The sequence below is a fragment of the Monodelphis domestica genome, chromosome 1, assembly GCF_027887165.1.
Source record: "Monodelphis domestica isolate mMonDom1 chromosome 1, mMonDom1.pri, whole genome shotgun sequence".
In the NCBI taxonomy this organism is placed as follows: Eukaryota; Metazoa; Chordata; class Mammalia; order Didelphimorphia; family Didelphidae; genus Monodelphis; species Monodelphis domestica.
Genome location: NC_077227.1, coordinates 318529713 through 318556875, shown reverse-complemented (window position 1 = coordinate 318556875; position 27163 = coordinate 318529713). Strand labels below are relative to the sequence as shown.

At 39.0% G+C, this 27163-nt stretch overlaps 2 protein-coding genes across 22 annotated transcripts in view; one reads left to right on the top strand and one right to left on the bottom strand.

Moving 5' to 3' along the window:
- Positions 1–16876, top strand: part of ZFYVE21 (zinc finger FYVE-type containing 21) — a 48002-nt gene extending 31126 nt beyond the window's left edge. Inside the window, exons 4-8 of one of the 3 annotated variants that reach the window (XM_007473506.3) lie at positions 8034–8109; positions 10458–10549; positions 11240–11287; positions 14078–14220; positions 16222–16876. In XM_007473506.3, coding sequence (XP_007473568.2) covers positions 8034–8109; positions 10458–10549; positions 11240–11287; positions 14078–14220; positions 16222–16257 — 395 coding nt within the window. In that variant the 3' untranslated portion in view covers positions 16258–16876. Of the gene's footprint in view, positions 1–8033; positions 8110–10457; positions 10550–11239; positions 11288–14077 lie in introns of all 3 variants that reach the window. The other 2 variants (XM_001373129.5, XM_056811209.1) reach the window with 2 other exon arrangements.
- Positions 16877–17231: 355 nt separating this feature from the next.
- The window catches only part of PPP1R13B (protein phosphatase 1 regulatory subunit 13B), a 163880-nt gene continuing 153948 nt past the window's right edge, over positions 17232–27163 (bottom strand). For 12 of the 19 annotated variants that reach the window (XM_007473485.3, XM_056811194.1, XM_056811190.1 and 9 more), the window contains 6 exons: positions 26088–26875; positions 23965–24105; positions 23740–23873; positions 22852–23018; positions 21425–21624; positions 17232–19057 (listed from right to left, as the gene is read on the bottom strand). In XM_007473485.3, coding sequence (XP_007473547.1) covers positions 19016–19057; positions 21425–21624; positions 22852–23018; positions 23740–23873; positions 23965–24105; positions 26088–26875 — 1472 coding nt within the window. In that variant the 3' untranslated portion in view covers positions 17232–19015. The remainder of the gene's footprint in view (positions 19058–21424; positions 21625–22851; positions 23019–23739; positions 23874–23964; positions 24106–26087; positions 26876–27163) is intronic. The other 7 variants (XM_056811185.1, XM_056811191.1, XM_056811188.1 and 4 more) reach the window with 1 other exon arrangement.

Sequence of the window (27163 nt, the reverse complement as noted above, 5' to 3'; positions counted from 1 at the left end):
CTTTCAGTCTACTGCAATGCAAGGCAGGGGGAACCCCTTGAACAGATCCTAGGGGTCCTTCCAGGCTGTGGAATAGAGTTAGGGGCTCCCTGGGGCAGCCCCGAAACAGAACCAGGGACCCAGGCAGGGGAGCAGCTCCCTTTTATTAAAGGGCAGGATCCCTCGTGCCTCCTGACAGTTTGACTTTCCTGGGCGTGAAAAATGCAGACTCCAGTTTCTTCACAGCTTCTGCACTCTTCCTATGTGGTTCCCACCCCCCACCTGAAACAACCCATTTTGGATGAGAGTGGGGAGTAAAGGACGGGACCCCCCCCCACACACACACACAGGACGGCCCTTGGGAGAACAGTGCACAGGGGTGGCCCCCTAGGAATTGGTGTAAGATCCCCCCCATTTCAAATGGGCCCGAGGTTTTTTTTAAACCAAGGGGCACTAGAACCCAACAGGTCTTTCCCAGCCCAGTGTCTGCCTGACTTTTCCTGAGTGCAACACCTACTGTGTGGCCACTGAGGCAGGGACCTGCTTTGCGAAATTAATCCTGGGGGTCCTTCCAGGCTGTGCTAGAGTTAGGAGCTCCCTGCCCCCCCCCCCAACTTTGAAAAAAATGTGGCCATTGCCTAACCTCAGTGGGAGGGGAAACTGCATTTTACCCAGAAGTTCTCTTTAAATTTTTCTCTCTCCCTCCCCCTACCCTCAAACTTCTAAAAAATCTAGTCACATTTTCCTTGGGAAAATATTAAACATGCATATTAAAAGCCACTCAAAGTTTTCCTGGAAGACTGCCTGCTTTCTTTAGCATATTAAAAGACATTTTTTTTTGGCCTTCTTACACTTTATCTGACTGCTTGCTTAGGTCTACTCACAGGTGCCTTCCACTCTACATGCATTTATAGCACCACCTACTGTTGAGAATTAAAACCGCAGGAAAATAAAAAAATTCCTTTGCTACTGCTACTAGTGATCTAAAATAATGCTATTAAATTGAATACATTTAAATAAAATGATTATTAATAGAAAATATTAATAATATTGAATTTAAATTAAAACCAAATTTCTAAAAGTGAACAAAGCCAACATTAAATCAAATTAATCACATGCAATATTAAGGAATAATTTTAGAACACAATAGTAGTAATAATACTATCAATAACAATACTAATTTTCAATAACTATCATTAGTTATTAATTACTAATGGTTATTATTGAGTATTGATACTTGTTGTTTATGATTTATGGTTGTTAATTATTAATAACAATAATTATTACACTAAATACATTCATTATTGATACTATTACTGTGCAACAATTACTATTTCCTTACATTAGCTTTTTGTTTTAAACCTTCTCTTATTGCCTTCCACAATAACATTGAAGAACTTTGTGTCTCCATTTTTTTTTTTATGTTTTAGGAACTTTTCATTATTTAAGCTAATCATTTAGCAATACTCAAACTAACTTAAATAGGACATATAGAGTGGGAAATACTGCAACACATCAAAGGAAATCAGGATATATTCCTCCTGATTTGGCCCTGTATATATTTTTAAATTCCTGGAGTGATCCAAATTTGCCTAAGGAGAAATGGATGACAAAGAAGCTAGAAAGCTTTGTAAGGCATGGATGGATATATCTTTTATCTGGCCAAAATATGGCTTTTTTGACTTCAAGATCTTAAAAGATTTGAAGTTAGCCATTAAAAACTAAGAGTCCAAAGATTACAAATACTGGTACTTATGGGCATATGTTCCCTGCAGTGAGGAAGCCATTCTTTCTTTGGAACCAAATCATTCTAGCTTAGCTCCTTCAGTGAAATCTAGCAAGAAACATGCTCTGTCATCCCACCTGGCCTGTGAGGAGGTTTCTCCTCATACTGACCCAAACCAGGACTTCAGCTCCTCTCCCTGTCAGACCTGACTCATCCCCCAATCTACCTCTCTAACCTCCTTTGCCAACCCATCTCCTATCCCTACCTGTACCATCCTTATTTCCATCCTTTTCCATATCCTCCTTCCTACCCACCTTACTGTGACCCCTCTAGACCTCACCCATCCTACTCCTCTCCACCTCGTACCCAATCCCACCCCCCTTCCTCTCCGACTCCTCCCCTATTCCTTCCCTCCCTACCCCTATCATTTTGCTCTGCCTCCCCACCTGCTGACCAGCTCATTTCCACCACCCCATCCTCTTCCCCTACCAGTCTCACTACAACCCACTCCATTGAACTCCAGAACACAAGACAAGCAGCAGTTGTCACAGATGATTCAAATAAAGGTCTTTTCCCTCTAAGAGTTGTCCCTACATATAACAGACATGGAGATTTAGTAAACATTGGACATCATACACCCTTTTCTCCACAGGACATTGAGAGATTCAAAGAAAAAACACCTTTATATGAAGCTGAGCCTGTGGTGGTGATATGTTTGAAAGCATTTTTCGCACATATAATCCCACATGGCTTGATGTAGATTTGTTCCAGGCCTTGCTAACAGAAAGGGAAAGAAATAAGATTCTTTCTCTTATTAATCAGGTCCAAGGAGAGGGAACAGCTCATTGGCCAACTGAAGATCCTAAATGGGACCCACATTCAGAGCAAGATTACTTACAATTATGCCAGGCTAGAAATACATTGATAAAAGCTATGAGAGCCTGTTCTTATAGACCTGGTACATGGACTAAATTTGAAAATCTTAAGAAGATAGTGAAAATCCCACCCAATTTATGGATAGACTTATCGAGTTGGGAGGTAGATATATTGAGCTTGATCTTGATAAAGAACAGGACCTTAGACAAATCAGAATACAATTTGTGAAAAAACATTGTAAGGTAGTTAGAAATCATTTTATGACTAGCTCTCCAAATTGGCCTACTATGGACTTTGAAGAATTGAAAAGAGTGGCAATTTATGCTTTTGAGGGACATGAGGAAAAGGAGGAGGAGAACACTGATTTAGTGGAAGCATTAAGGAAGGAAATAAAGGAATTGACTTCTAAACAGAGTGAGAAGGATAAAGAGAATGCTACTTTAGTAGAGACATTGAGGAAGGAAATAAAAGAATTAACTAAAATGATTGTAAAGGTAAAGCAAGGAGAGATCATAGTTCCCTTACAAGAATCTACAAAACAACCACTAACATGTTTTTTTTGTGGGGGTCATGTAATTTTGAATTGTAAGAAGAGGAATCAGGAAAATAGGAAAAAGTTTCAGGAATAATGATATGAATAGGAGAAATAGTTATTCCAATGAGGAAAATCAAAACTCACACCCAAATCCCTGTACTCAATGTGAGAACTCCCCTCAATATGGGGGATCCCAGAGGTGTGGACAAAGAAATTATGATGAATGATGGTACTTGGGAGGGGAAGGAACTTCAAAGAGTCTGGAGGTGAATTTTAAGCCTTTTCAGACTTCATTGCCTTATTGTTTTTAACTGTTGCAGTTTCTTCCCTTCCCCAGAATGAAGAAGTCTCTGTAACTCAATTCTAAATACAAGCTATATGTAATTTAATATTAACTGATTCATAAGCTATCAAAATTGAAATTTTCTGTTGCATTGTCTTTATTTATACCTCCACTATGATTGTATTGAAGAATATCATTGTAAAAGCCCATAAACAGCATTTTGTTCCTTTATTGCCTTTGTTAATTGTCACACAGAGCTGATGGGTGAACTCCATCAAATTGGTTTCAACCTGTATACATATTTTGGAGAATGTAATTGTCCAATTTGATTTTCATGAGTCTTCAAAAGTAGTTTTCAGATATTTGGGAGCATCCCTACCCCTGGTCATTCGTTTGCCTGCCTCTTGAGTTGTTTGTAACATGAGGTAAGGGTCTATATGTAGCTGAAGTAGAGTACAATGGCATTGTTGTATTTTCCCATCTTTGCATTTGTTGTAAATGTAATGAATGGCATATCGGCAGTGATTTTCACTTTTTATTCCTCGGTTTCACATGAAAATGGTTGGGACATACTGGAGACAGTTCTGTTACACTATTACAGTCTCATACCAAGAGGGAAGGAGATGCCCAGGGGGCTTAGTTAATATGTGATGTGTTATAATCTCATCTGGGAGTTGGGAATGATTTTTCCTGTGAAGTCTTGTAGCTTTGAAATGGATTTATTATATTTGTAACTCTACAAACTATACAGAGGTTTTTCTTGGTTTTCTCTCCCACCAAATTTTGGATGATGGTAATAATATACTTTGTTAAAAATATCTTTGCCAAAGTTGAAAGATTGGCAAAATCTGTAGAACTTGTGACAAGTATTCATGTGTTCATAGGTTTTTACATATCATACAGCAAGTCATGTAAATCCTAATGATAGTTGGTTTGTTTGCAGTTATCCTTAAATGTGACCTTATAATTTTAGGGATTTTGGTACTTTCTAGAATCCATATTAGTTGTTGTACTACTGTTTTTAAAAGGTTTTTACCTAGTGAAAAACTTACGTACACTCACACTGTGGATCCTGGCTAAGTTAAGAGTGATATACATTTCATTTTCGAGTGAGCACCTTTTGTTTTGTGCTTGGCTAACACATTGTCACATGGAATGTGAACTGTGAAATTATGGTTTAAAATTTTTTTTCTTTCTCTCTTTGTAATAGGATATTTGATTTTTTTCTTTCATTTTTCCTAATCTTGGTGATATTTGAAGTACATGAAGTCAGTATTAATGGTGTGTTTTGTTTTGTTTTTGCCTTGAAGGATAAAGTTTATAGTATCTATTAGCCCTAGTAATATGCATACCTAAAAGGCTTTCAACTATGGAAACCTGCCATTTATTGATAAATGTTATGGGACTTTGTTTAATGATTATGTCTGATTCCAAGAGAAGGGAACAAAAGAGCCACTATACAGTGCCAAATAGCATGAGGTTGAAACAGACCAAATCCAATCCAGGGAGGATTGTTGAACTTCTATGCCAATACAAAAGGACTTGAACCTAGTATGTGAATTGAGGTTGCAGTGCTTGACGTATGTTAAGATGTAGGACTTCCTTGAACAATACTTTGAGTCAAGTACCTTAGGTTGGCTGTCATCCTGGCTCCCCTTATCTCTGACTGTTGTGATAGCGAAATCACTTTAAAGGACTGATATATATTAATTTAAGGTCGCCAAGGAATTCAGCTATGTCATTCCTAAATGAAAACTCAAGTCAGCTGCCAACCTTTTTTATGGTGTTTTAATTACAAACATGAGGAAGAAAGTATTAGAGGGAGAGAGAGGGAAAGGGGAAAGAAGGAAATAGGGCTTAAATACCCACTCTGCTTAGGCTGAGCCAAGGGGGCCCGAGGCCCTGGAGAGCCGAGGCAAAGAAAGAGATCAGTCCCTATCACTCACGTGACCAAAATGGAGAAAACTGTCTGTGGGCTCCTCCAACTCCAAGCACCAGGCTCCAACCACCTATCTCCCTCCTCACAGGAAGTCCAGAGAACTCCTGAGCTGTCCTCTACCTCACTTCCTGTGTCTCACATGTGCCAATGGTGGCTCTAGCTTGACCTAGGACCGCCCAGAGGTCTGTCCTTTTTGCACATGTCTGTTGAAGGCCATATTCTCAAATAATTAAATCTTCAGTTTTGCTGCAGCCCTTCCTAATCTTGTTACCCTGAGTAGGGTGGAGATTGTAGTTTCCAAGACCTGATTCTGTTATTCCAAGTATCTCTATTGTTATTGATCAGGAAATAGCTAAATCCCATCTTCTAAAGAATGGTCTGAATAGGGTTGAGTAGTTTTGAAATTCACAGTGACAGTAAAATCAGACCAGGGAATGATTTTTCCCATTTGCTGCTGAAACTTAGTCCTTTATCTTATAGTTTGGCAATTTTCTGTAGTCCTGGCTGCAAATGGGTACAGTGCTGTATTGCTGCTATTGTCCTATAGGCTTGTGGGACATAAGTCACTTTAATTGGTCCTTGCTGTGATTCAAGAACCTGTTAGAGGTTTAGTTTATTTTTTTACTCAGTTTTATACACATAAGATTTTTTATTTTATTCTCTATTTCTCATTATTATACAGAAATTTCATTTTTCTTTACTTTCTTAGGGATTTTTTTGGGTGCTTTGTTTTTGTTTTGTTTTTTTTCTTTTGACAATCTTTACATATACCTCATAAATCAGTCATGTATCCCCATGGTGTTGGTCAACACCCTCCTCAGGGGGGGGGGATTGTGTAATTACCCTAAAAATGCAAGATTTAAAATTTTTTGGAGAAATTTCAGGAAAAGAAACTTGCCAGCACCCCAAAAGCAAGAAAGTGGATCCTTGTGGAGAAGGTGCTATAAAGATGCCTGAAGAAGTCACACACTGCATGAAAAGATCCAGACAGAACTTTGGGATATAATGAACTGAATTGAAGGGGTTGAATATACTTATTCTGAATGTAAACTCTTATGCCAAAGGGGACTTCCCCCTAATTGGCATTTTGTCAATGTGTCTATCAATCAGTTTTTATCTTTTGCTCCCATCTCTAACTATTGTAACTCCCTCTTAGAAAAATGCAATATTGAATGTACTTTTAGCTAGAAGGTATTTAGAGTTATAAGATAGTTATATTTAAATGATCCATTAGGTAGACGAGTCTCCCAAAGGATCATAGGAGGATTGTGTCACGGAAGTTTATTCCTTTCCCCTCCTGAGGAACTTTACCTGTCGATCAAACATTCCTGACATATCACAGTTGCGTCAGTATACGTTTGGGTATAAGGTTTGGGGCAGAATCCGGGGAACCATGGGAGAACCGTGGCAGAATTGAAAGGGAGAATGGAGAAGAGACAGAGCAGGCAGGTGAGGGAAGGAATGAGGAAGAGACTGGCAGGCTAGGCACCATGGGATCAGGTTACTAATAGGAATGTTGTCTACCGTTCCAATAAACTTTATAAAATGTATATCTAGGTAGAAATATTATTTTAATTATTACAATATCATTGCTAAACTTATAGTCCATTGTGGAAATGGGAAATAATGAGGAGAAAGACTGCTTCAATTCACTAGTAGTGAGAGAAGTATAAATCCAAACAGCTCTAAAGTTTCACTTCATATCTTGCACATGGGTAAAGATGATAGAAGGTAAGAGTAGTCAATGTTGCAGGAGTTGGGAAAACTTAGGAACATTAATTCATGTTTGGTGGAACTGGGTAGCCTAGCCATTCTGAAAAGCAATTGAGAAGTCCCACTGTTAGACATTCATCCCAAGGAGTTCAGTGATTAAAAAAGAAAAGCCTCTTAATACCCCAAAATAGTTTTAACAGCATTTTTTATAGTTGCAAAGAATAAAGTGAATGTCTGTTGATTAGTTAAAGAATAAATACATGTGAACACTTGAGAAATGATATAAAGGGAAGTAAGCAGAAACAGGAAGAAAATATACACAATGACCAAGATACTGTGACTGGAAAGAGCAACAACAGAAGAATCACAGCTGAATGTTGTGAAATTATAATAACCAAGAGATATGGGAAGACATCTCCTTGTTCTCTTTGCAAAGGTGGGAGACTAGCAGTGGAACAGGACATATTATAGAAGATTTGGTTGACATGATTAGTTTACTGAACCACTTTTTTCTTTTATTATTCTTTGTTGTAAAGATTATTCGAATATATGTACCTTTAGCAAGGATTGTTTTATTTTTGTCTCTGCATCTTTACATTGTGACCCATGCTTAATGAACGCACATGCCATTATCAACCTATGATTGACACAGAATGGCTCTGTGGGAGGGGAGAGAGATATTGGGAATTGTAGGTAATGTAAAAACAAAAGATAAGAATTTTTAATATTTCTCAAATGACCCACACTGAATATTTCCCTAGAACCTTACATTTTTTAAATTGCTTTGTCACTTTACAGAGTAAAATAGAAGAACTGTTTTTTAAATGAAAAAATTAATAGGATATCTACATCTCTGGAGTAACTGGGCTATATAGGAATTTTTTCCCTTTCAGTTGCCTGACCAAAAAATGGAGAAAGAACAATTGCTTTAAGAATGAATAAGCTTACAAGTATTTTCTTTCAAATTTCTTTCTGTTTCAAGGAGCTACTTTCTGTGTAACAATAGGAACATCAGAAAAATCTGAACTGTTGGTCTGTCGTCTTTCTAATAACCAGAGGTAAGAAAAGTTGGTATCTTTAGATCCTATGAGATCCTCTTGCCCAATTCAGTCATCTTCAAATGAAATTCAGAACACTGAGGCTCTGAGAGACCCTAAAAGACAGCATAAAGAGTTAGGTCAGAAGTCCCGGGTTCAAGTTCTCATTCTGACATTTAGTACCAATTGTGTTAACAATTAGAGTCATTTCTCTGAATCTCAGCTTCTTCTATAAAATGGAGATAATCCTTCTAGTGTTCCCTCTTATGAGGTGATTATGAAGAAAATACTGACTCATTTTATGCAAAAGCTAAAGTTACCAAAAACATTATTAGGTAGACAACCAAGTAGTATAACCCCTGTTTTACAGCTAAGAACACTGAAGCTTAGAGCAATGAACCAATTTGGCAGTTCTTGGTGGAAGTGAGATCCCAGTGTAAAATTTCTGACTTACACTGTATTACACTGCTTCTTCTGTGAATCTCAGAAGCACTTTAAGTATCCAATCAGCCCTTAATAGGAAAACTTAAATCACACATGGTGCACATCACCTGCTCTTACTCAGAACAAGTAGCAGGCCACATACTCATTGAATTATGAGTGGAATTTTGATCTAAGGGTGTCACTAGCTCAATCATTTTGTAACTGCAATATAGAATTAGGTCTCCCAATCTCACCTACTACACACATCTGTTGGTTGTTTTCCAGCCTCATCCTTGGTCTGCACTATTTTCTGTCTTGCCCAACAAAGAATAGGCAAATTGAAAATTGGGGGTCTTAAAAAGAGTATTGGGGGAAAATATTTAAAGAAAGATAGTGGAAAGGCCTGCTAAGAGACCTGCCTGAACCTCTCTGAGCCTCAGGTTTTTTCTTATGGAAAATAGGGAAGATAGCTCTTGAAATATTTGCCTTATAAGGTAACAATAAGGAAAATGCATTTTGTACTGGAAACTTAAAAATGCAAGTTATGATAAAAGGAGTGGGTATGGCATGTTAGAAAGAACCTTGAACTTGAGAGGGAAAATGATGTTAGTATTTTTAATATTTCTGTTAGCTGGCTATCTCCATCTTAAAATGTCTCTTGCAATAAGAACATAACCTATGGCTCCTTCAGACATAACAGCTTTTTGTTTTAATTAGGCCTACCCTATAAAACTAAAGAGATTATTGATGGTTCTTAGAACCTTCCCTCAGGTTACTTGCTTTAGTTGTAATAATATTACTTATTTGTTTTTAGGCACTTAACCTTCATAGTATCAATTCTAAGCCAAAAGGGAGGCAAAGTTTAGGCATCAGTGACTTGCCACGGGTCACACAGATAAGAAGTATTTGAGGTCATATTTGAACCCAGGTCCTCCTAACTCTAGACCTAGTGCTTTATCCACCAAGACTGCCTTGCTTTCTCAACAGCATTGCTTCTTTTTTTTAACCCTTACCTTTCATCTTAGAATCATTACTGCATATTGGTTCTAAGGTAGAAGAGCAGTAAGGCTAAGAAATGGGAGTTAAGTAACTTGCCCAGGGTCACACAGCTAGGAAGCATCTGAGGCCAAATTTGAACACAGGACCTCCTATCTCTAGACCTGGCTCTCTAGACCCCAGCTGCCCCCAACGCATTACTTCTTGATGTCTCGTGAATTACACAGTTAACTAATCACTTCCTAACTCTTATCAACCCATTTTACCACAGAAGCCTGGATTCAGGAGAGAGCATGACACATTGTTTCTGCAGTAAGAAAACTTTTATAATTCAAAGACCAAATATTCCAAAGAGTCTTCTTTAAACCATAGATTTGCCATATAAAAATCACATCATAGATAAGCATACAGAAAGATAATTGAGACCACAGGTTTCTTATTCCTAACCTTGGTCTGGGTGTGGAGGGGTTCTCCTGCACTGAGAAGGTATAGAGTGGGAAAATGAAGGTGGGAATGCTATATAGAGGATTATATGATTTAGAACTGGAAAGAATTTCAAAGATCCAGCCTCCTACTTGGATTAAGAAGCCCAGAAGTCAAGTCCAAAGTTACCCACTTATCAACAGCTGAAATCTGAATCCAGATCCTCTGACCTCCAAATCAGCTGTTTTTCTCTCCTGCCTTAGACCTTTTCATTGTATGTGACCAGGGAGGGAGAAAAATTAGAAAATCACCTTATATACTTAGGTTGTTGGATTTGTTCTGTTTTGGAGTAGAATCTCATTACCCAGAGCATCACCAAAAACCAGGCAGCCTTCGTAGTTTAGACACAAGAAGTAAAATCCTAGTTATCCATGGATGTTAGTATCTAGTATATAAATGTAAAAAAAAAAACCAACCGATTTGATTTTAGAAATTTGCGGTTTGTTTTTTGTTTTTCTTTTTGACAGATACCTGTTTCTGGATGGAGAGATCCATTATGAAATTGAAATTGCTCAAATTTCAACTGTTCAGATACTAACCGAGGGCTTTACTCCTGGAGGTAAATGTTAATATCAAACTACTAATGAACAGGATTTTGTGATTTATAGAGAATTCACATTCTTGAATGAAAGCTGACCCTTTCTATTCATGCCCTTTGAAGGGCAACAGGGTAAAGGCATTCATCTTCTTAAATAATCCAACCGAAACAAGGAGTTAACATCATTGCAGTATTGAAGGGGAAAAAAGTAAAGGCTTCTGTGGATTCTTATTGATCTATTAGCAAATACCAAAGTACTTCTATGTTGATTTTTCCTTTGGCTAAGTCCTTGATGTTTCATTTCATTTTCCATTCAATTAAAATTGAGACTGGAGCTCTTAAGTGCATTAGGCCTTCATTCCTTTAGGAGAAGGCTTTGGTTCATGATGGGATTCTTGAATTTGGAGCCTAAATTTTGAACGTTGCACTCTCTACTCTTCTGGATTGGGTTTTTCCTAAAAGACTCCCTTGCCTGTTTTCCTCATGTGTTTTTGATAATATTTGATTATTTCTGAATCTTTTCCCATTTAAATTTTATTCCTAAAGTAGTAACGCCCCATTTTAATGGAAAATTATCAGCATTTGGGACTTTTGAAATGACATGATCAACAAATTCATGTAACTTAACCAACCTTGCTTTCTGTTTTCTGACGGTTCTCTTGATTGCTCTTTCTTCTCACTGCCTGCCTACCTTCTTGATGATAAAAAAAGATATTCACACTTATACCAGCCTTCTGGAGAGCCAACACATTACCGAAGGTCAGCACTGTTAATGTGAGCCTCCATCCCCACAGCATGCTTTTGTGATCTCTCCCTCCCCCAACCCATTTCCTTCCTTCTGTTCATTATGGATGATCCCTTTCAAAGTTCTGTATGCAATTCTATTTTCATTCCCTTCTCTGAAGGGTGTTTGAGAAGGTCATGTCTAGAGTTTACTTATTTAGAAAGAATTAAACTTAAAACATTCATTGATTCATTTATTTTTCCAAACATGCTTTCTGAATATTTACCCTTTGTAAGGTCTTGTTTGCGACTCTGTTATGTTGAACAGTCCCTGCCTGCCTCCTCCCTTTTACCCTCTTCTGGTGTTGTCTCTAATGCCCAGGGTACCTCATCATGAATCCTTACTCCCACCCTCAATCACAAAGCCAAGGCTTTCGTGTGTCCCCTTTTCCCAAGATCTGCTCTGCAGATTATGATCCTAGATGCTGATGGTTAACCCATAGGAAGAACACTAAGTCTAGGAATTGTGCCCCCAGGAGACAGGTCGTAGGATCATAGCATGTAGTACCGACAGACATCTTAGACATCCTCTCCAGCCTCTTCAGATGGAAAACTGAAGTCCAAAGCGAGGCTCCCTGCAGCTTTTCCAAGCTGCTGCCTATAGGCTTTAGGAGAAGTATAGAGGCTGAAGCTAATAAATGAAAGATTTGTCCCCACAAGCCCTTCTGTCTTTTCTGTGTAGCGAAGTGGTAATTTGGGATAAGACTTAGGAAAAGGGGGCCCCGTAGGCCTGGCTCAGGGACTCCGTAAGATCCATTCTAGAATCCATTCTGTCATCTTACAGAGAAGAAAGCTAAGGGCCTGTACAGAAGTGGAGGTTTGCCCACAGTCACATGACAGTAAGAAATTCTGTAGGCCTGAGCTCAGGTAGCTGCCATCAATTTTTAGCAGTAGGGAATAGCACCACCTGGTGGCTATTTTCACCTCCACATATAGATGCACTTTTTCTGAACAAACCCAATTAAAAAAAAATTCACATTAATAGCAATATGGTGAAGTTTGGGGTTCTTTTCCATGAAAAGGAGGGCACTTTAGGGATCCTCTAATATAGAAATAGAAATGTGTAAAATTTTTCCTTATACAACTTTTCAGGAACAAAAAGCAAGGACTTCTAGTTTAAATGCATTTATCTACTATTTCAGGTTCTAGGTTTGGTTGTTTTTCCCCCCCTCAGTTTTAAGGACAAAAAGAGGACCCAGAAACAGCTAAAGTCTTGATTTCTGACCCTAAAACCAGTTCTTGAGGGCAGCAAAACTCCATGTGGCCAGAAAAAAGCCAAAAGAGCTTTTCCCAGAAAAGATTAAAAAAAAGATACACTACACATTCTCCTAAATCAAGAAGGCCTGTTGTCTATTAGCCCCAAATCTGAAGAATTTAATCCTCTTTTTAGAGTTTCAAGTAACATTGGATAGTTTTGTTAATGGAAATAATGTTCTGATCTAATTCTAAAGGATGTATTACAACCTAGAAGTAGCATGGTGTAGAGAGCACCAGGCCTGGAGTCAGGAGGACCTGGCTTCAAATCTGCCCCCCCCCCATGTCTACCTCCTCTGGCTTAGAATTGATAGGGTTAAAAAAAAGTTTATTACAAGCAATGGAAATACTTTTGCATTTTAGTGCAGCAATTTAGCAGTCATCTGGACCACCTCCAGGATTACAGGGTTTTCTTCTGTGATCTGAGGCTAAAGAAACAGAGAGGCAGGCTCTGCCATAGAAAGCAAAATGAAATTTCTTCTCTACTTGGGTCTTCTTCAAAGTGAATTTGCTCCAACTTATTTGGAAGGCTGTATTAACTGATGGATTATGCTTAGACCAGGTTCTAGCACAGTTTAAGCACTGTAATGTATTTGTGTCATTTGACTACGTAAATATCTTGGTAGTCCACCCCCCCACCCCCCATATCAAAACTGTTTTCTGTTTTAAGTAGATAGCCCTTACCTGACACAGGAATCAAAGTAGGCCAATGGCTGTTTAGAAGTGGCAGAGATGAGTGGTGCGTCTTGATGCTTGGTGCTTTCTGTAAAGTCACACTCACAGAATTTAAGAGTTGAAAAAAGCTAAGTCTGAAAGGAATTCCCACCAGAACACACCTGACAAATATTCATCTGGCACATGCCAGAAGACTTTCAAAAAGTAAACCCATTCCATTTTTGGATGGTTCTAATCACGTTTTTCCTGATATCAAGCCTTAATTTGCCTATGCAGTTTCTACCCATGGCCCCTAGTTCTGCCTTCTGTGGCTGAATGAAACAAATTTAATCCCTTTTCTAGATGACAGTTCTTCATGGTCTTAAAAAATACTTATCCTGCCTCCTTTGTCTTTTTTCATGACTCTCAATGGAGCCTCATACAACATGTATTCATGGTCCTTCAGCATCATGCTCATCATGCCTCATGCCCTTCAGTTTTCTAAAATCTTTAAACTGTGACACCCAGAACCTAACACTGACCTCTAGATGTGACCTAACTTGGTCTCTCTCTATTCCTGCAATGTGGCCCAGGATGTTAGCTTGTGCCAGTCAGTTCCAAATATTCAGGCCATTGGTCGTGGTGAAAGACTATATATGACTCAGTTCATTTAATCCTAAAACCACTTCTGTTGGGAAGTTGGGTCTAGAATTACTTTTTAGAATTCTATAGAAGGAGAAAATTCTGCATTTAAGTACATACTTTGAACAGGTAAGAGGAGAAAGGCATACTAGATATTGGCCTGCCCCACACTTGATAGATGCCAGTTAAGGAAGGGCCTTCTTTCTTTTTTTCCAGGAGGAAACACTCGTGCCACTGGTATGCTGCTCCAGTACAAGGAGCCAGGGGCTCAAGATGTGACCCAGATGAAATTCACTGCCAGTGAAGACTCTAACTCTAACAAAAAGCAGTCAACCACCTGGTTAGCTGCCATGCACAAGGTACTTTGTAAAGCACTCATTTTCCTTCCAGCTGGTTAGCTGGTGCCTACCAGAAGGTTTGGAGGGCATTATACAAAGTCCCTTGGAAAAAACTGAATTTAAAAGAATAATACTTCTTCCTAGATGCTGCCCTCCACCTCCACCCCCAACGCCCTCAAAAAGCCTTGGTCAAAATGAGGTTTTCTGGTTATCTTTTTTTCAAAATAAAGGGGATTTTCCAAATGAGAGCTAGTTGTCACCTACTAAAACAACAACAAAAGGATTAAGAGAATTCTCCTGCCTGCTAAGAGCTAAAGTCATTGCAATATCCAGGGGAGGAAGAAATCCTGTCTTGCCATGTCTCAGTATGTTAGAGAAGATAAGAAATAGCAGCTTAGGACATGGAGTAGTTAATTCTGGGCAGAGTAAACAGGCTTTTCATTCTTCTAGTCACCAGGCGAGGCAAGATAGCTGCCCATCCAAGGAAATGGGGTCCCTTGCTTACAGAGAAACAGGCCAGTTGAGAATTCAGTGAATCAGGACAAACCTGGGCCTGATTTGAAATCCCGTAATAAATAATAAGGTCAAGGTCCCTGGTTTCTAGTGGTTTAAATTCTAAGTCCAGTTGATCCGGGGAGTTTCTTGTTCAGTAAAAACAAGCCTTTCTCTGTTCATTCATTTCAAAAGGAAATGGAACTTAATCTGATACTTTCAAAAGTTTTTTGTTTGTGTGTTTTGTTTTTGTTTTTGTAAAAAAGAACATAGTGAAGCCAAGCATCCTTCTTCTGGAGCAGTTTTGATGCTAGTTACAGCCATGGGCAGTGGATAGAGCTAAGCCTGGAGTCAGCAAGACTCAAGTTCAAATGACCCTAGCTGTGCCACAGGGCAATCACTTAACCTGTTTGCCTCAGTTTCCTCATCTGTAAAATGAGCTGGGGGAAGGAAATGGCAAATCACTCCAGTATCTTTGCCAAGAAAACCCCAGATGGAGTCACAAAGAGTAACCAAAAACAATGTGTGTTGAGACCTTTTCTGGTACTAAAATTTTTTAACTCAAGTGTATCGTAAACCCCCCCCCCCCCCCAGTTGTTGTTTTATTTTTTTGGGCAATTAAATCATTGTAAAGATAGCTGGTGACCAGAGTCACCAACTTATCACCAGAATGTTCTTAAAAGATCTCATGTCCTTTCCTTCACTGCTATCATGTCAATAGTATAGTTGCCCTATGTTACAGAAATTGTCTGAGGGAAAATGACTTGTCTAATATAAGTGAATTGTAGAGCCAAGATCTTACTCTCAAGTCTACTCTTTCTCCTATTCCAACCTCAGGATCCTTAATGTGTCTTCATATTCCTTTGAGCACCTACTAGAAAGCCTCACATATAGTGGGTTTGTTGAATGACCAGAAGAAATATATATGAGGCCCTCAAAGTCACTAAAGCCTGGGCATCATTCAAGGAACTGGCCCTATCCCCCTACGGCTCTCTTTATAAAGTCTAGGAAGGAAGCTTAGAGGTCATCAAGACCAAGCTCTCTCAATTTAGATATGAGGAAACTGAGCAGCATTGCCCCAAGTCATACCGTAGCAAAGTTGATATGTGTTCATAGGAAGTCTTTATTGAATAAAATACCTAAGTATTGATTGGGCTCTGAGATAGGATGTGAATATGCTGGTTGGCAATAATAACCCTTAATCAGCTTTTCCCAAATGGCATGTTAGCTTGCTGCTGTGTTTCAGAAGTGAAACATTGTCTAAGTCGGTTCAGTTATATATATTATATACACACACATATGTATATATGAAGAGGTTGAATTTCTGCATGGGACTTGGACTGTTCATGACAGCAAATATTCTGCTTAATATTAAGCAAACCTTTAGTTTGTTGTCCATACACTAAAGAGTGTGAAAAGACATAGAGATATCCAGAGATACTGAGTTTTGCCCTTCTTGCTTATAATTCTCCTGACCTCAGCGTTGTTAAATATATCCATTGCCTTTACTCTTCTTTCTTTGCAATATAGGCAGCCAAACTGCTCTATGAATCTCGGGACCAATGATCACGGAAGTGCTTGTGGAGCTCTAGGAAACTTCCTCTCTGTTCACAGCTGATTAAGTCTTTAAGTGCTGGGAAATGCAATCACAGTGTTTGGAAAAACCTAAGTGTTCACTGATCTAGTGCAATATGTATACAGTTTATTAATGTTTTAAATGCAGCTTCACATTTGACTTTTGTATACCTTATCTCACTGGTACTTATTATGGGCTAAGAATCTGACCCATACTACTATTAAACTATCAAGTATTTTTGGCATAATCGGTATGATGTTTATATTAATATATATTGGGTTTACTATATAGAGTACTTGCAAGTAGGCCATTTCAATGTCCTTTTTTGCATTCTTCTACAAAACTGGAGCTTATGGGAGGAAATCTCTTGGGATTTTTGCTTTATATTTGGAGGTGCAATGTCCTGATGTTGAGCTATCCATTGCCAATAAAACCTGCCTTAGATTGTTTTCTATAATGTTCTTTTACGATGTCACTAACTGGACCCAAACAAACATTTGATACTGAGGGCAAAGTTTGTAGTTTTTATGGTCCAGGTTTTATACTTTTCACCTGATTGTACAGAAATTTGTGTATAAAACATGATTAAAAACTATTTTGAAAAATTCATAGCCATGCTCCATTTTTTTTTGTCTTGTAACTTCTAGAGATCATTTAGTTCCTACATACCAATAAGGAAGCCAAAGCACAGAAATGGGAGCCGATTTCCTCAGGGCCATAAAAGCATTAAGTAGCAGAACTAGGACACACCCTAGATCGTTAAGTCTAAAATTCTTTCCATTACAAAGTTGAACAGTTATTACTATTTATGGGTCTATTGTAATAACCAAAAATCAGTTCTGGAGGGGAAACTGCCACATTTGCCAGAAGATAGTATGGGGAAAATAGCCCTGGCTCAAGGACAGGTTTCAGAGGTACTTTTTTCTTCTTCCTGAGAACAGATACAGATACATTCAGATCCAAGTCAGGGATAACCATAGTTTATTTGTGCACATTTACATCAGAATTAACATTATCAAGGCTCTTAGAAATAGTGATTCTGTCACATTCATATAGTAAGGTTTTTTCAACAATATCCTTCTACTTTCCATCACCACAATATACATATATACAGGGAATGCTAAAATGTGGTCAGTTACAGCACTGCATCAATTTTTTTAATAGATATATATAGAGATAGATATACATATATAAATTATACACAAGACATATATGGAAAAAATCCTACACTTTAATGAGAAACATATTTCCAACATTGCTACAACTCAAAGATAAAATTCAAAAAAATACTTTTGGTATATAAAAGCATATCATATAGTTCAAACTCCAGTGAAGTGCTTTAGTTTCTTTCCTCTTACCTACAAAATAGTGGACAACATTATTGCATAACTGGCCCCAAAATTAGGTATTGGACTGTTGAGAACCATAGCAACTGTCCTCCTGGCTCAACAATGCACCCGTCTTTTTCCCTTTGTCAAGGATTTCCATCTCAGAGATTCATTTCCTTTTTTTTTTAACCACAATACTACTAGCACTGAGTAATGTTCTTAGTGCTAGTTCAGCCTTTCAACTGCCAGCACCACATCCCTTAGTCACTTACACAAGATCAACTATTTTCTTCGCATCTACTTGGACATACAATACCTTGAAATTCTGACTTGACTTGACTCTAGCTCCAGTGTTACTGACTGCTTTCAGATTCAGAACAAATTTAGGCTATTAATATTAACACAGATCAGTGAAGGTTTTAGAAACAAACTCGTTCAACTTAGGAGGTATGGGAACCTACCATGGTTAGACTATTCAAATAAATTAAACCATTCGTTTAAACTTTTTCTTTAAGCTCCCTGATACCAGAGATCTCAAGGAAATACCAGGAAAAATTTTTGCCCTTGACAGTAGAATAAATCAATAGTGGAAGTGAAGTGTATGACAGTCTCTAGCAGACCCTCAACAAATTGGAAAATAGGATATCAAAATCTAGACCTAAGAAAGAACATCTGCATTTTGTAAGAACACTGACAAGTTCCCTTAAGAGATCCTTTGGTAAACAGAGGGGATGGGGAAGGGGTGGGGGCACAAAGAAATGCTACAAAAGAGAACTGGGACTTGGCAATCATGACAGTTTGTGGGAATCTGGCTTAAGTAGTTAAGGAGAGAATGCAGAATAACCATTTTAAAAATTTAATGGCATAGAACTAAGCAAAATGGGGACCAACCCAGGGTTGACAGCACAACACATGATGCTACTTGAGGAAGGGAACTTAAAAGTTTCATAGCCACACTCAATGCCAGCAAACTCCATTCTCAATGGCTTGAAGGGATCAATGATTACAAATAAAGCCTCTGGGGGCAGTTTTTCAACCATGCCTAGGGTTCCCAAATGCCTTTCCCCAATGCTGGATGACTGTCACCTGATATAAATATGATGGAGGAAATTCTTTACATACATTTGATTTGGAGGGGGGGGGGGCAATTAAAAGCTAGTTTATGGGATTTCTATGTGACTGTTTTGAAGGCCTTTTATTTATTCTGTCTTCGTGTAATTGGCAAAATACAGAATTCATGGACACACAAGGAAGTACCATGCATGGATGCTGGCAGATTAGAAGGAAGGGCCTCACTTACAAAGTACAGATGTTAATGAGAGCACCGTTAAAGTGAGAGTTCTCCAGCTTCAAAATTCCCTCAGCAGAATAGATCTTCTTTGACTTCTGGTAATGGCAAAATTGCACTGCTCCACAACATTCAAGCTAGGGTTCGCTGTCTAGGTTTGATTCGTGGATATAACTAGAAAGGAAGAAAATTTAGTTGGGACAACTGCTGCACGAGAGGGGGAAAATGACATTTACTAAGAAGTGCCCTGGGCAATCAAACACTTTCCAAAAAAGGCAGAAGGGACAAACTACAAAGATAACATACACATCAGATGGGTCAATTTTTGCTTTGGTTGGGGAAGAGAGAGGAGAAGGGACTATACATACATCCAGAAATATAAGTGAAATGCTGGTAAAGCAAAGGTGAATAAATAAAACTGAAAACATCTGAAGCTCTCCTTCTTAGGCTAAGAATTGTGGCAGCTTCCCACAGTTTAAAGCTTTTGGGTATGCACTGATATTATAGCAAGTGTGTGTGTGTATATATATATATATATATATATGTGTGTGTGTGTGTGTGTGTGTGTGTGTGTGTGTGTGTGTGTGTGTGTGTGTGTGTGTGTGTGTGTGTATAAAATTTATATTACTGCAGAAAAAAATTAATTGTATGTGCCTTTAGTACAAGAAATGAGAAAAAAAGAAAAAAAAATAAAATATTCTAATCAAAATAAAAGAAAAGCAATAATAAAAATAAGGAAAAAATGAGTAATTCAATGTGTCCTCAAAAACAGCATCCACTTCTCTATGGATTATTATCTCCAATGCATGTGATACGATAGTGTCAATCAGTCTCAACAGAAGATGCTCTTTTCACATGTGAGCAATAAATCCAAGAGTCCTTCTCTCCAACCTTTATAGATGTTGGAGTAGTTAACAGGGAAAAGGCAGTTCAAAGAAGGAAAAAGAGCACTGCCTTTAGGGACAGAAAATCTTGAGTTCAAGCCCTAATCATGAAGATCTGAAGAAGTTATTAAGGTTTTAGAAAATGATTTTAGCCCAGGGAAACAATGTGTCAGAGGCTGGGAATGGGGTTGGAGTTTGAAAGATTTCTAAGTCCTCTTTTCCTTCCTCCTCGAGCCCCATCGGGCTGATTATTTTTCCAAGGATAAGAATTGGGGATTTTACATTCAATATATATGATTTTCTTTTGTAATCAATTATTTATTGAGATTTTTGTAAATTGTAGCTATCTATTCCCTCTGTGTTTTATTCCCAATTAGACTGTATATTTCCTGAGGGCAAGAACTGTCTTTTGCCTTTTCTTTAGATCTACACTTAATGTTTCTGATCTGTATGTACCACCAGTGCCCAACACAGTCCTGTTTAATAAATGTTGGCGATTAGTTCATCTTGCTTTTTTGGTTATGAGGCCAGCTGGGTCTGGTTTCTAACACTGGAAGTATTTCCCACTTAGAATAAGGAAAAGGCAATGAAAGGGCCACATGGGGAGATGTGATCTTGAATCTTTTAAAGTAGATACTGGATGTCTACCTGTCAGATGTTGTGAAGGGGTACCAGGTACAGGTACAAAGTGGACTTTTAAGGTCCTTTTTAGCTCTTGAGTTTCTGTGGACTTTAGAGCTGATTCAAGCTATACTTCTCATCTGCTTACAAGTTAACATATTTATTGAAATTCTATGGGGTGCTGCCTACCATATACCACATATTGTGCACTTAGTTCCTTTACAAATATTTCATTTAATTTTTACATGTGAGAAAGACAGTATAATAATTCCTATTTTATGGCCGAGGAAAATGATGCAAACAGAGGTTTAAATGAATTCCCCAGGGTTGCACAATTATTAACTCTCTAAGGCTGGATCTGAACTTAAGTCTTCCTGACTCTCAAAGCCCAACATGCTATATATCTCCCCTGTGCCACAAGCAGTCTCCAATTTTTAGGGCTCTCAAGTAGAAAAGATTAAACTTTGTAATGCCTTAGCCTCGTGAGCAAAATTAGAGGTAATAAGTAAAAGTTGCTAAAGTAAGGAATCATCCCAGAAGTTCACTGATCTGTTTGAGGAGGTGGTAGGTTCTCCCTTACTAGACTAGACACTTGTAAGCTAAGGCCTTGTTGGAGATGTGGGGAAGGGGTTTCTACGCAGAAAGTACACCAGACTATTGGGGTCTCCTTTAACTGTGATGCTGACTCTCAGTTTTTCAATTTTGCAACATAGCCATCTGTGAGTTGATAACTAGCCGCCCGCCCCTCCCCCTCCCCCCGGTTGTGAGCTCCATGGGCACAAGGATAATGGCTGATTTATTTTTGTACCTTCCTCAGCTTAGCCCAAGACCTTAAACATAATAAATGTGTATTATTACATTAATTAAATGCATTATTTTATTATTTTTATATTATAATTACAAATTACATGGTTACATTACATTAATAAACAAAAATTAATTAAAATAATTAATTAATGATGTAACTCAGTCTTTGGGTTGGAGAAGACTACAGGAAAAGGAAAGCAATATAACATGTAACAAGTCACATACTTACCCCTAATAAGTTTTTAGGCACATAACCTTCTCGTTCCCCAAGGCGAGCCCACCACCATTCTGTTTCATTGTCATCTTTACGCCTCAAGATAGTGATGGCATCTCCTTCATGGAACGACAGCTCATCACTGTTCTGACCTTCATAGTCCCAAAGAGCATAGACCACTCCTTTGTTCATCACACCCAGCTTTTCCTGGACACCTGTTTTCAAAAAACAAATGTTAAGAGTTATTGGAAACACGAGAGACATTAAATCTGAATCTGTTCAGGATCTAAAGTTTCAGTAGAGACACACAGGAAATGAGCATAGTAAGAAGCCCTCACTCGAAGGATCACAAGCTTTCCTACATTTTAACAAAATGTTAGGACCATTCACCAACGAAATTATGACAATGTGTCGTTATTCAAATCTTTAGAAAAAGTAGCACAAGCCTGAGAACAAACTTTCTAAATGAACAAAACATCCTAAACAGTCTATTCCATTCACTGGGACTATTTACTCCAATAAGGAAAGGCAGCAAGTGATATTAAACTAGAATTACTGTGTGTGCCCTTTACTAAGCAGGAAAGTTAGAATGAATTTTCTCATTAAAGACTCCACACTCTTTTCTAGAATGTCTGTCTGCCCTGGTATATGAGTCTGAAACATTTATGCCAAGCAGTCTCTTTCCCTCCCACTTCTTCCTATTCCATAACATGTAAGCAGCATTTTGAGGACACAAACTCTGTCTTATTGACTTGCAAACTGTCCTGTGACTCAATGTATTGTTTATCTCAGGCCTGGATATAAGTCCTTGCAGGTAGTAGGTCACTATTCTCCATGCAGGTGAGCTGAAATCATGTATATCTGGGGGGTAATCAATGAAGCGAGTTAGGACTAGATGTAACTGTTTTACCTCTACAAGTACATGTGACTGTCCAAGTTGACAGGCATTATGACCCCACAGATGGTCCTGCGCCAGATGGGAGTGGGGGGCACAACTGCCAGAGAACAAAGCCAGCAAGTTTACTCTCTCTGGCCTGAGGGTCAAAACCTCTTGAATCACAGGACAGTGGCAATTGGGTGAAGCCCATGGACTCCTTTCCTTTTCTCTGTAGTACTCAGCTCCTCCACAGCAACTCTCCTGATTTCTTTTTCATTGCTTTCTCTCATTGGTTTGCAATCAATTCCTTACCTTCTTATGATAGGAAGAACTTCATTACTCCCTGCACTTACAAACCTAGCATCTTCTACTTAATTTGACAGAAAAGTCAATATGCCTACCTGACAAACATGGGGAAAAAAAAGACTAATTGATAACCAAGCTCAATACAAAATGCTCAAGGAGGGCAAAACTATGATTTTTACACATGCACACGTACATACCCCGCCCCCCTCGCTTTCTAAAGCTTACCCTTCCCCTAACCACACACAGAAAGGAACCTTACCATATAAAAACTGGGAGCACTGAATATAGCCTTCTTCCATTTCTTCACACTTGTCAGCAGCTGTTTCAGTGTCACTAATAGTTGAAGCAAAAATTGCTGCCCCACTTTCTACCAGCTGTTTGCAGAGGTGGACACTGTTGCATGAAGCTGCACAGTGTAGAGGTGTCCTGAAATCGCACGAGAGGAAAGAGATGAAAGAGAGGAAAGCAGATTTTCCTACCTGTGGCTGGGACATAGTGAGTGGGTAAATGAATGGATGGTTGTACAAAGATACATGTGCATATGAAACATGAGGTCCTCAGAGGTACAGCAGATACACAATCTAGTCCAGGCTCTACTATTACTGGTCCCTTACTCTGGATCTTAGTTTCCTATAGAATGAGAGTAAAAAAGGTCCATCCCAAATTCTAAGATGCTATTACTCAAACTTGATTATTTACATTTATACAATTACAAACTGTTTATATTTTATGGCTTGGAACCTATTAGCAAACTATTTCTGGAAAAATTTTTCTCTTAAGATTAAATAATATGTTTTGAAATGGGTGTTGACTGAATTATCAATAATAGTATTCCACTTATAGAGCACCTTACACTATTGTTCAATGGCAGCTTGGCAACCACACATCCTCCAAACCTTCATTTCATAAATAAGGAAACTCGGACTTAAAAGGCCAAGGTGACACAGAGCCTCAAAGAAGCTGAGCAAAGATTAAACTTGCGTTTTCTGACTATAAATCTGATATTCTTTCCACTACAATATGCCTCCTCAGGGAAGGACTAACAAGTTTGCAAAAGGCTTTTTCCACACAGAGAAATCTCTACAAGCTGACTTTTTAAATGAATTTAGCAAGGATCCTAAATAGAATAAAACATAAACACTCTCACCATCCATCACTGTCAGCTGCATTCACATTAACACCAAAATCGAGCAGAAACTTCACAATGTGGTGATGGCCAGCACACACTGCATTATGCAAGGGGGTTATGCCTTCATCATTAGGCTTGCTGGGGTCTTCCACCTAAGAGAAATGATGTCTGTTGTGAAGGCACAAAGATCCTTTTCTCATTGCCCCCAGAACAATAAACTGTTCTTAATGTTTAGAGGCTCACCTCATAGATTATCCTTTGTACCAGGTCAAATTCCCCTTCTAAAGATGCATCCAAGAGCAAAGCCAAAGGATTAAACTTTACCCTCAGTCCATGACCAGTCCTTTCAGAGTTTGGTTTCTTCAGGTTTGTACGTTTAATCTGCTGCAAAGAGAACATGTGGTTTAGTTCAACTTTTGTTAACAAAAGACCTTAGAGATTTGGGAAACAAGTTCTGTAAGTAAAACCTATGGGAACTGGAACCACTGCAATCCTCTGATTCCTCCCTCCCTCTCTCACCTGACATATCCTCTCATTTACCTCCCCCTTCTACATTCACTCTCTCTCTAGTATGGGTACCCTCCCTTTCCAGTCCCCCTTCCACCACCCTAGCACCTGTCTCCAGCAAGATCATTTAAGGATTATGGGATCTGCGGCTGGAAGAACTCTTTAGGAACATGATTCCATCATTTTATCTTCCAAATACAAAACTCTTGGCAAGTCACTCCTAGGATTTACACCCCACCTACTCATCAAGGCCATTCAAGGCTCTCTACCTACATGATAACTCCACCTATTTTTCTTTTCCACTCCCTGATCAGTTCCCTAATAGACAATCCATCTTTGTAGATAATTGGATGATTCTACAAACTTGTCCCAAGCTTTCTAGCCTTTGCGCCTTGTAGTGTCGACCAACCAGCCTAGCTTCTGATTGCAATCTTTTTGGATATGACAAGTCTTTTTTTTTTAACTTCTATGAACTTACTAAATATAATTTGTAAATTTAAATCAAAGAAGTCAAAGCTAGAAGGGTCATTAATAAACCTAAGTGTGTGTATTTTTAAAAATTTGATGGCTTACCGAGTTCACGAAGAAAACCAAAAATATACTCATGAACTTAGTTTTAAAATTAAAAAGGTAATAAGGAATTATTTAGTTGTGCCCCCACCCCTTCTTATAGCAGATTTAGAACTAAAAGCCAATTCAGAGGCCTTTTGCTTGATTTCATCCTCCTATTTCCTCTCAGAGGGTCCCTTCCACTCATTCCATCTTCCTCTCTGTCCTTCAAATGGCTCATTTCCTACTGTCATTGAATATCCCCAAGCTTTCCCCATCCCACAAGCAAATCAAACTCAAGATAACCAAAACAAAACCATTTCTGCCCTTCCTTCAAAATCACCCATTTTCTGGTGAGGGCACTACCATCTTCCTGGTCAATGAGGTTTTATCAGTTGCCAACTCCTGTCGATTATATCTTCACATTATCTCTCATGTCTATCTATCCCCTTATCTTTATTACTAAGGCCAATACTCTGATAAAGACCTCCTGCTTGAACTTGTGCAAAGTCTTCCTGCATCATTCTCTTCCCCTCTTAAGGCCATCCTCACAGTTACCAATGCAATCTTACTCTAAATAAAGTAGAAAGGCCATCAGGAACAGATCAAACCATGTCACCTTCCATCCAACCTCTGCCCCACACATGCTCCTCAAAAATCTTAAATGGTTTCAAATGCATTTAGGACAAAATCCAATCCTCATCCTGGCATTAAAGGCCCTTCACAATCTGCCTCAAATCTGCTTTTCCACGTTTTATTTTGTATCACACCCTTTCACACACCCGACATGTTCCTGCCAAACTAGAATTCAACTCTTCATCGGCCATCTATGTGTTAATTAAATCTGGGCCATTTCCCCTTGCTCAAGTCTCTTGTCTCCCTTTCAGAATCCTTTTCACCTAACAAGGCTCAGCTCAGGTTCTAACTCAGAAATTTTTGATCCCTTCCCCTCATACTAATCATATTTGCCTCCTCAAATCACCTCATACTTAATATACACACTGAATTTTTTTTGTGCACACACTGACTTTTCCAGTAAAATGTAAACTCCTTGGGGGCAGGATCTGTTTCATGAATGTCTTTGTATCCCTAGCACCTAGCACAGGGCTTCACATAAAATGAATACTTAATAACCATTTGTTGAACTGAATTTCCTGGCTGAAACATCTCCCCACCAGGAGGACAAAATGTGCCTGAGTAGAGAAGAATAAACCAGCAAACTTCCCCCAATCTTCTATAACCTTAAAGGTCAGGGAAAGGACCCTGGCTGAACAAGGTTCTCTTGGAACAGATGGCTGTGGGTCACTCACCGTTGTCGCCGCTGTTGAGGCAGCTGGAAGACCAGCAGAGGAAGGAGCAGGTGGTGCAGGAGCCTCTTCTTCTCTGGGAGAACTGACCTCCACGGTGGGGCGTGGTACCAGTTCCCCAGCTGGGAACACAGCCACATTGTTATTGTTATCTTCTGCAGTCTCAGGGCTTTGGTTGGTAGTTTCTGTGCTAATCAGCTCCTCAGTTTCAGGGGTTGGCAATTCATTATCGTTGGCATCTGATGATGGTGGAGGCTCTTCAGGTGGAGGAACTGTAGGCTGTGTGGGAACAGCCTCTTCTAGGTTGCCGTTGGTATTCGTATTGCCATTATCAACATCTGCCAAGGTGCCTATGAAGTCCTGTGAGTTGCTTGGTTGATAGAAAGGTGCACTGTCCATCCCACCAGCGAGGGTGTTGAAGCGCTGATATAGCAATTTCTGGATATTTGGTCCACTGGGGCCTTCTGGCTCTGTGATGGAACTGCGCTTTTTTAAAGGCCGAGGGGCATTGGCCAGTTTCCTTCTCAGAGCTTCCAGATCTGCATCACTCTGATATCTCAGAGGCGAATGGACAATGGGAGTGAGCTTAGTGGGGCTGAGGGGCCGTGGAATATTTTCCACATTGCTATTTTCCCCAGAAGGTGGGATATTTTCTTGCTCTTGATCTTTCTCAGTAAGTTCAGAAGCAGGCTGTGGTTGTGATGTGTTTGAGGACAAAGGTCCATAAAGAAATGGTAGTGGTGATGGAGAAGTAGAGCCAGAGCCAGATGGCAAGACAGGCTTCCCATAAACTGAAGGAAACAAAAAGCATGGTGAAGGGCATTTCAAAGGATAACACCTGACATTTGTGCAATCACTAATGGGAAACATCTGTGCGTGCTCATTTCTCAGAGCTTATTAAAGATACAGAGAAGATATTGCCAGGGCATGTTCCTCACTAGTACTGTTAAAAAAAAAAAGGTTAAAAACTATCTAGGTATAAACTTTAAGGGCCCCAGGCAACTCTTTATGTCTAAAACTTGCAGGGTAGGTGACAACCTGCAATGGTATTGGGGGGGGGGGGGGGGGGGAGTTCTCAC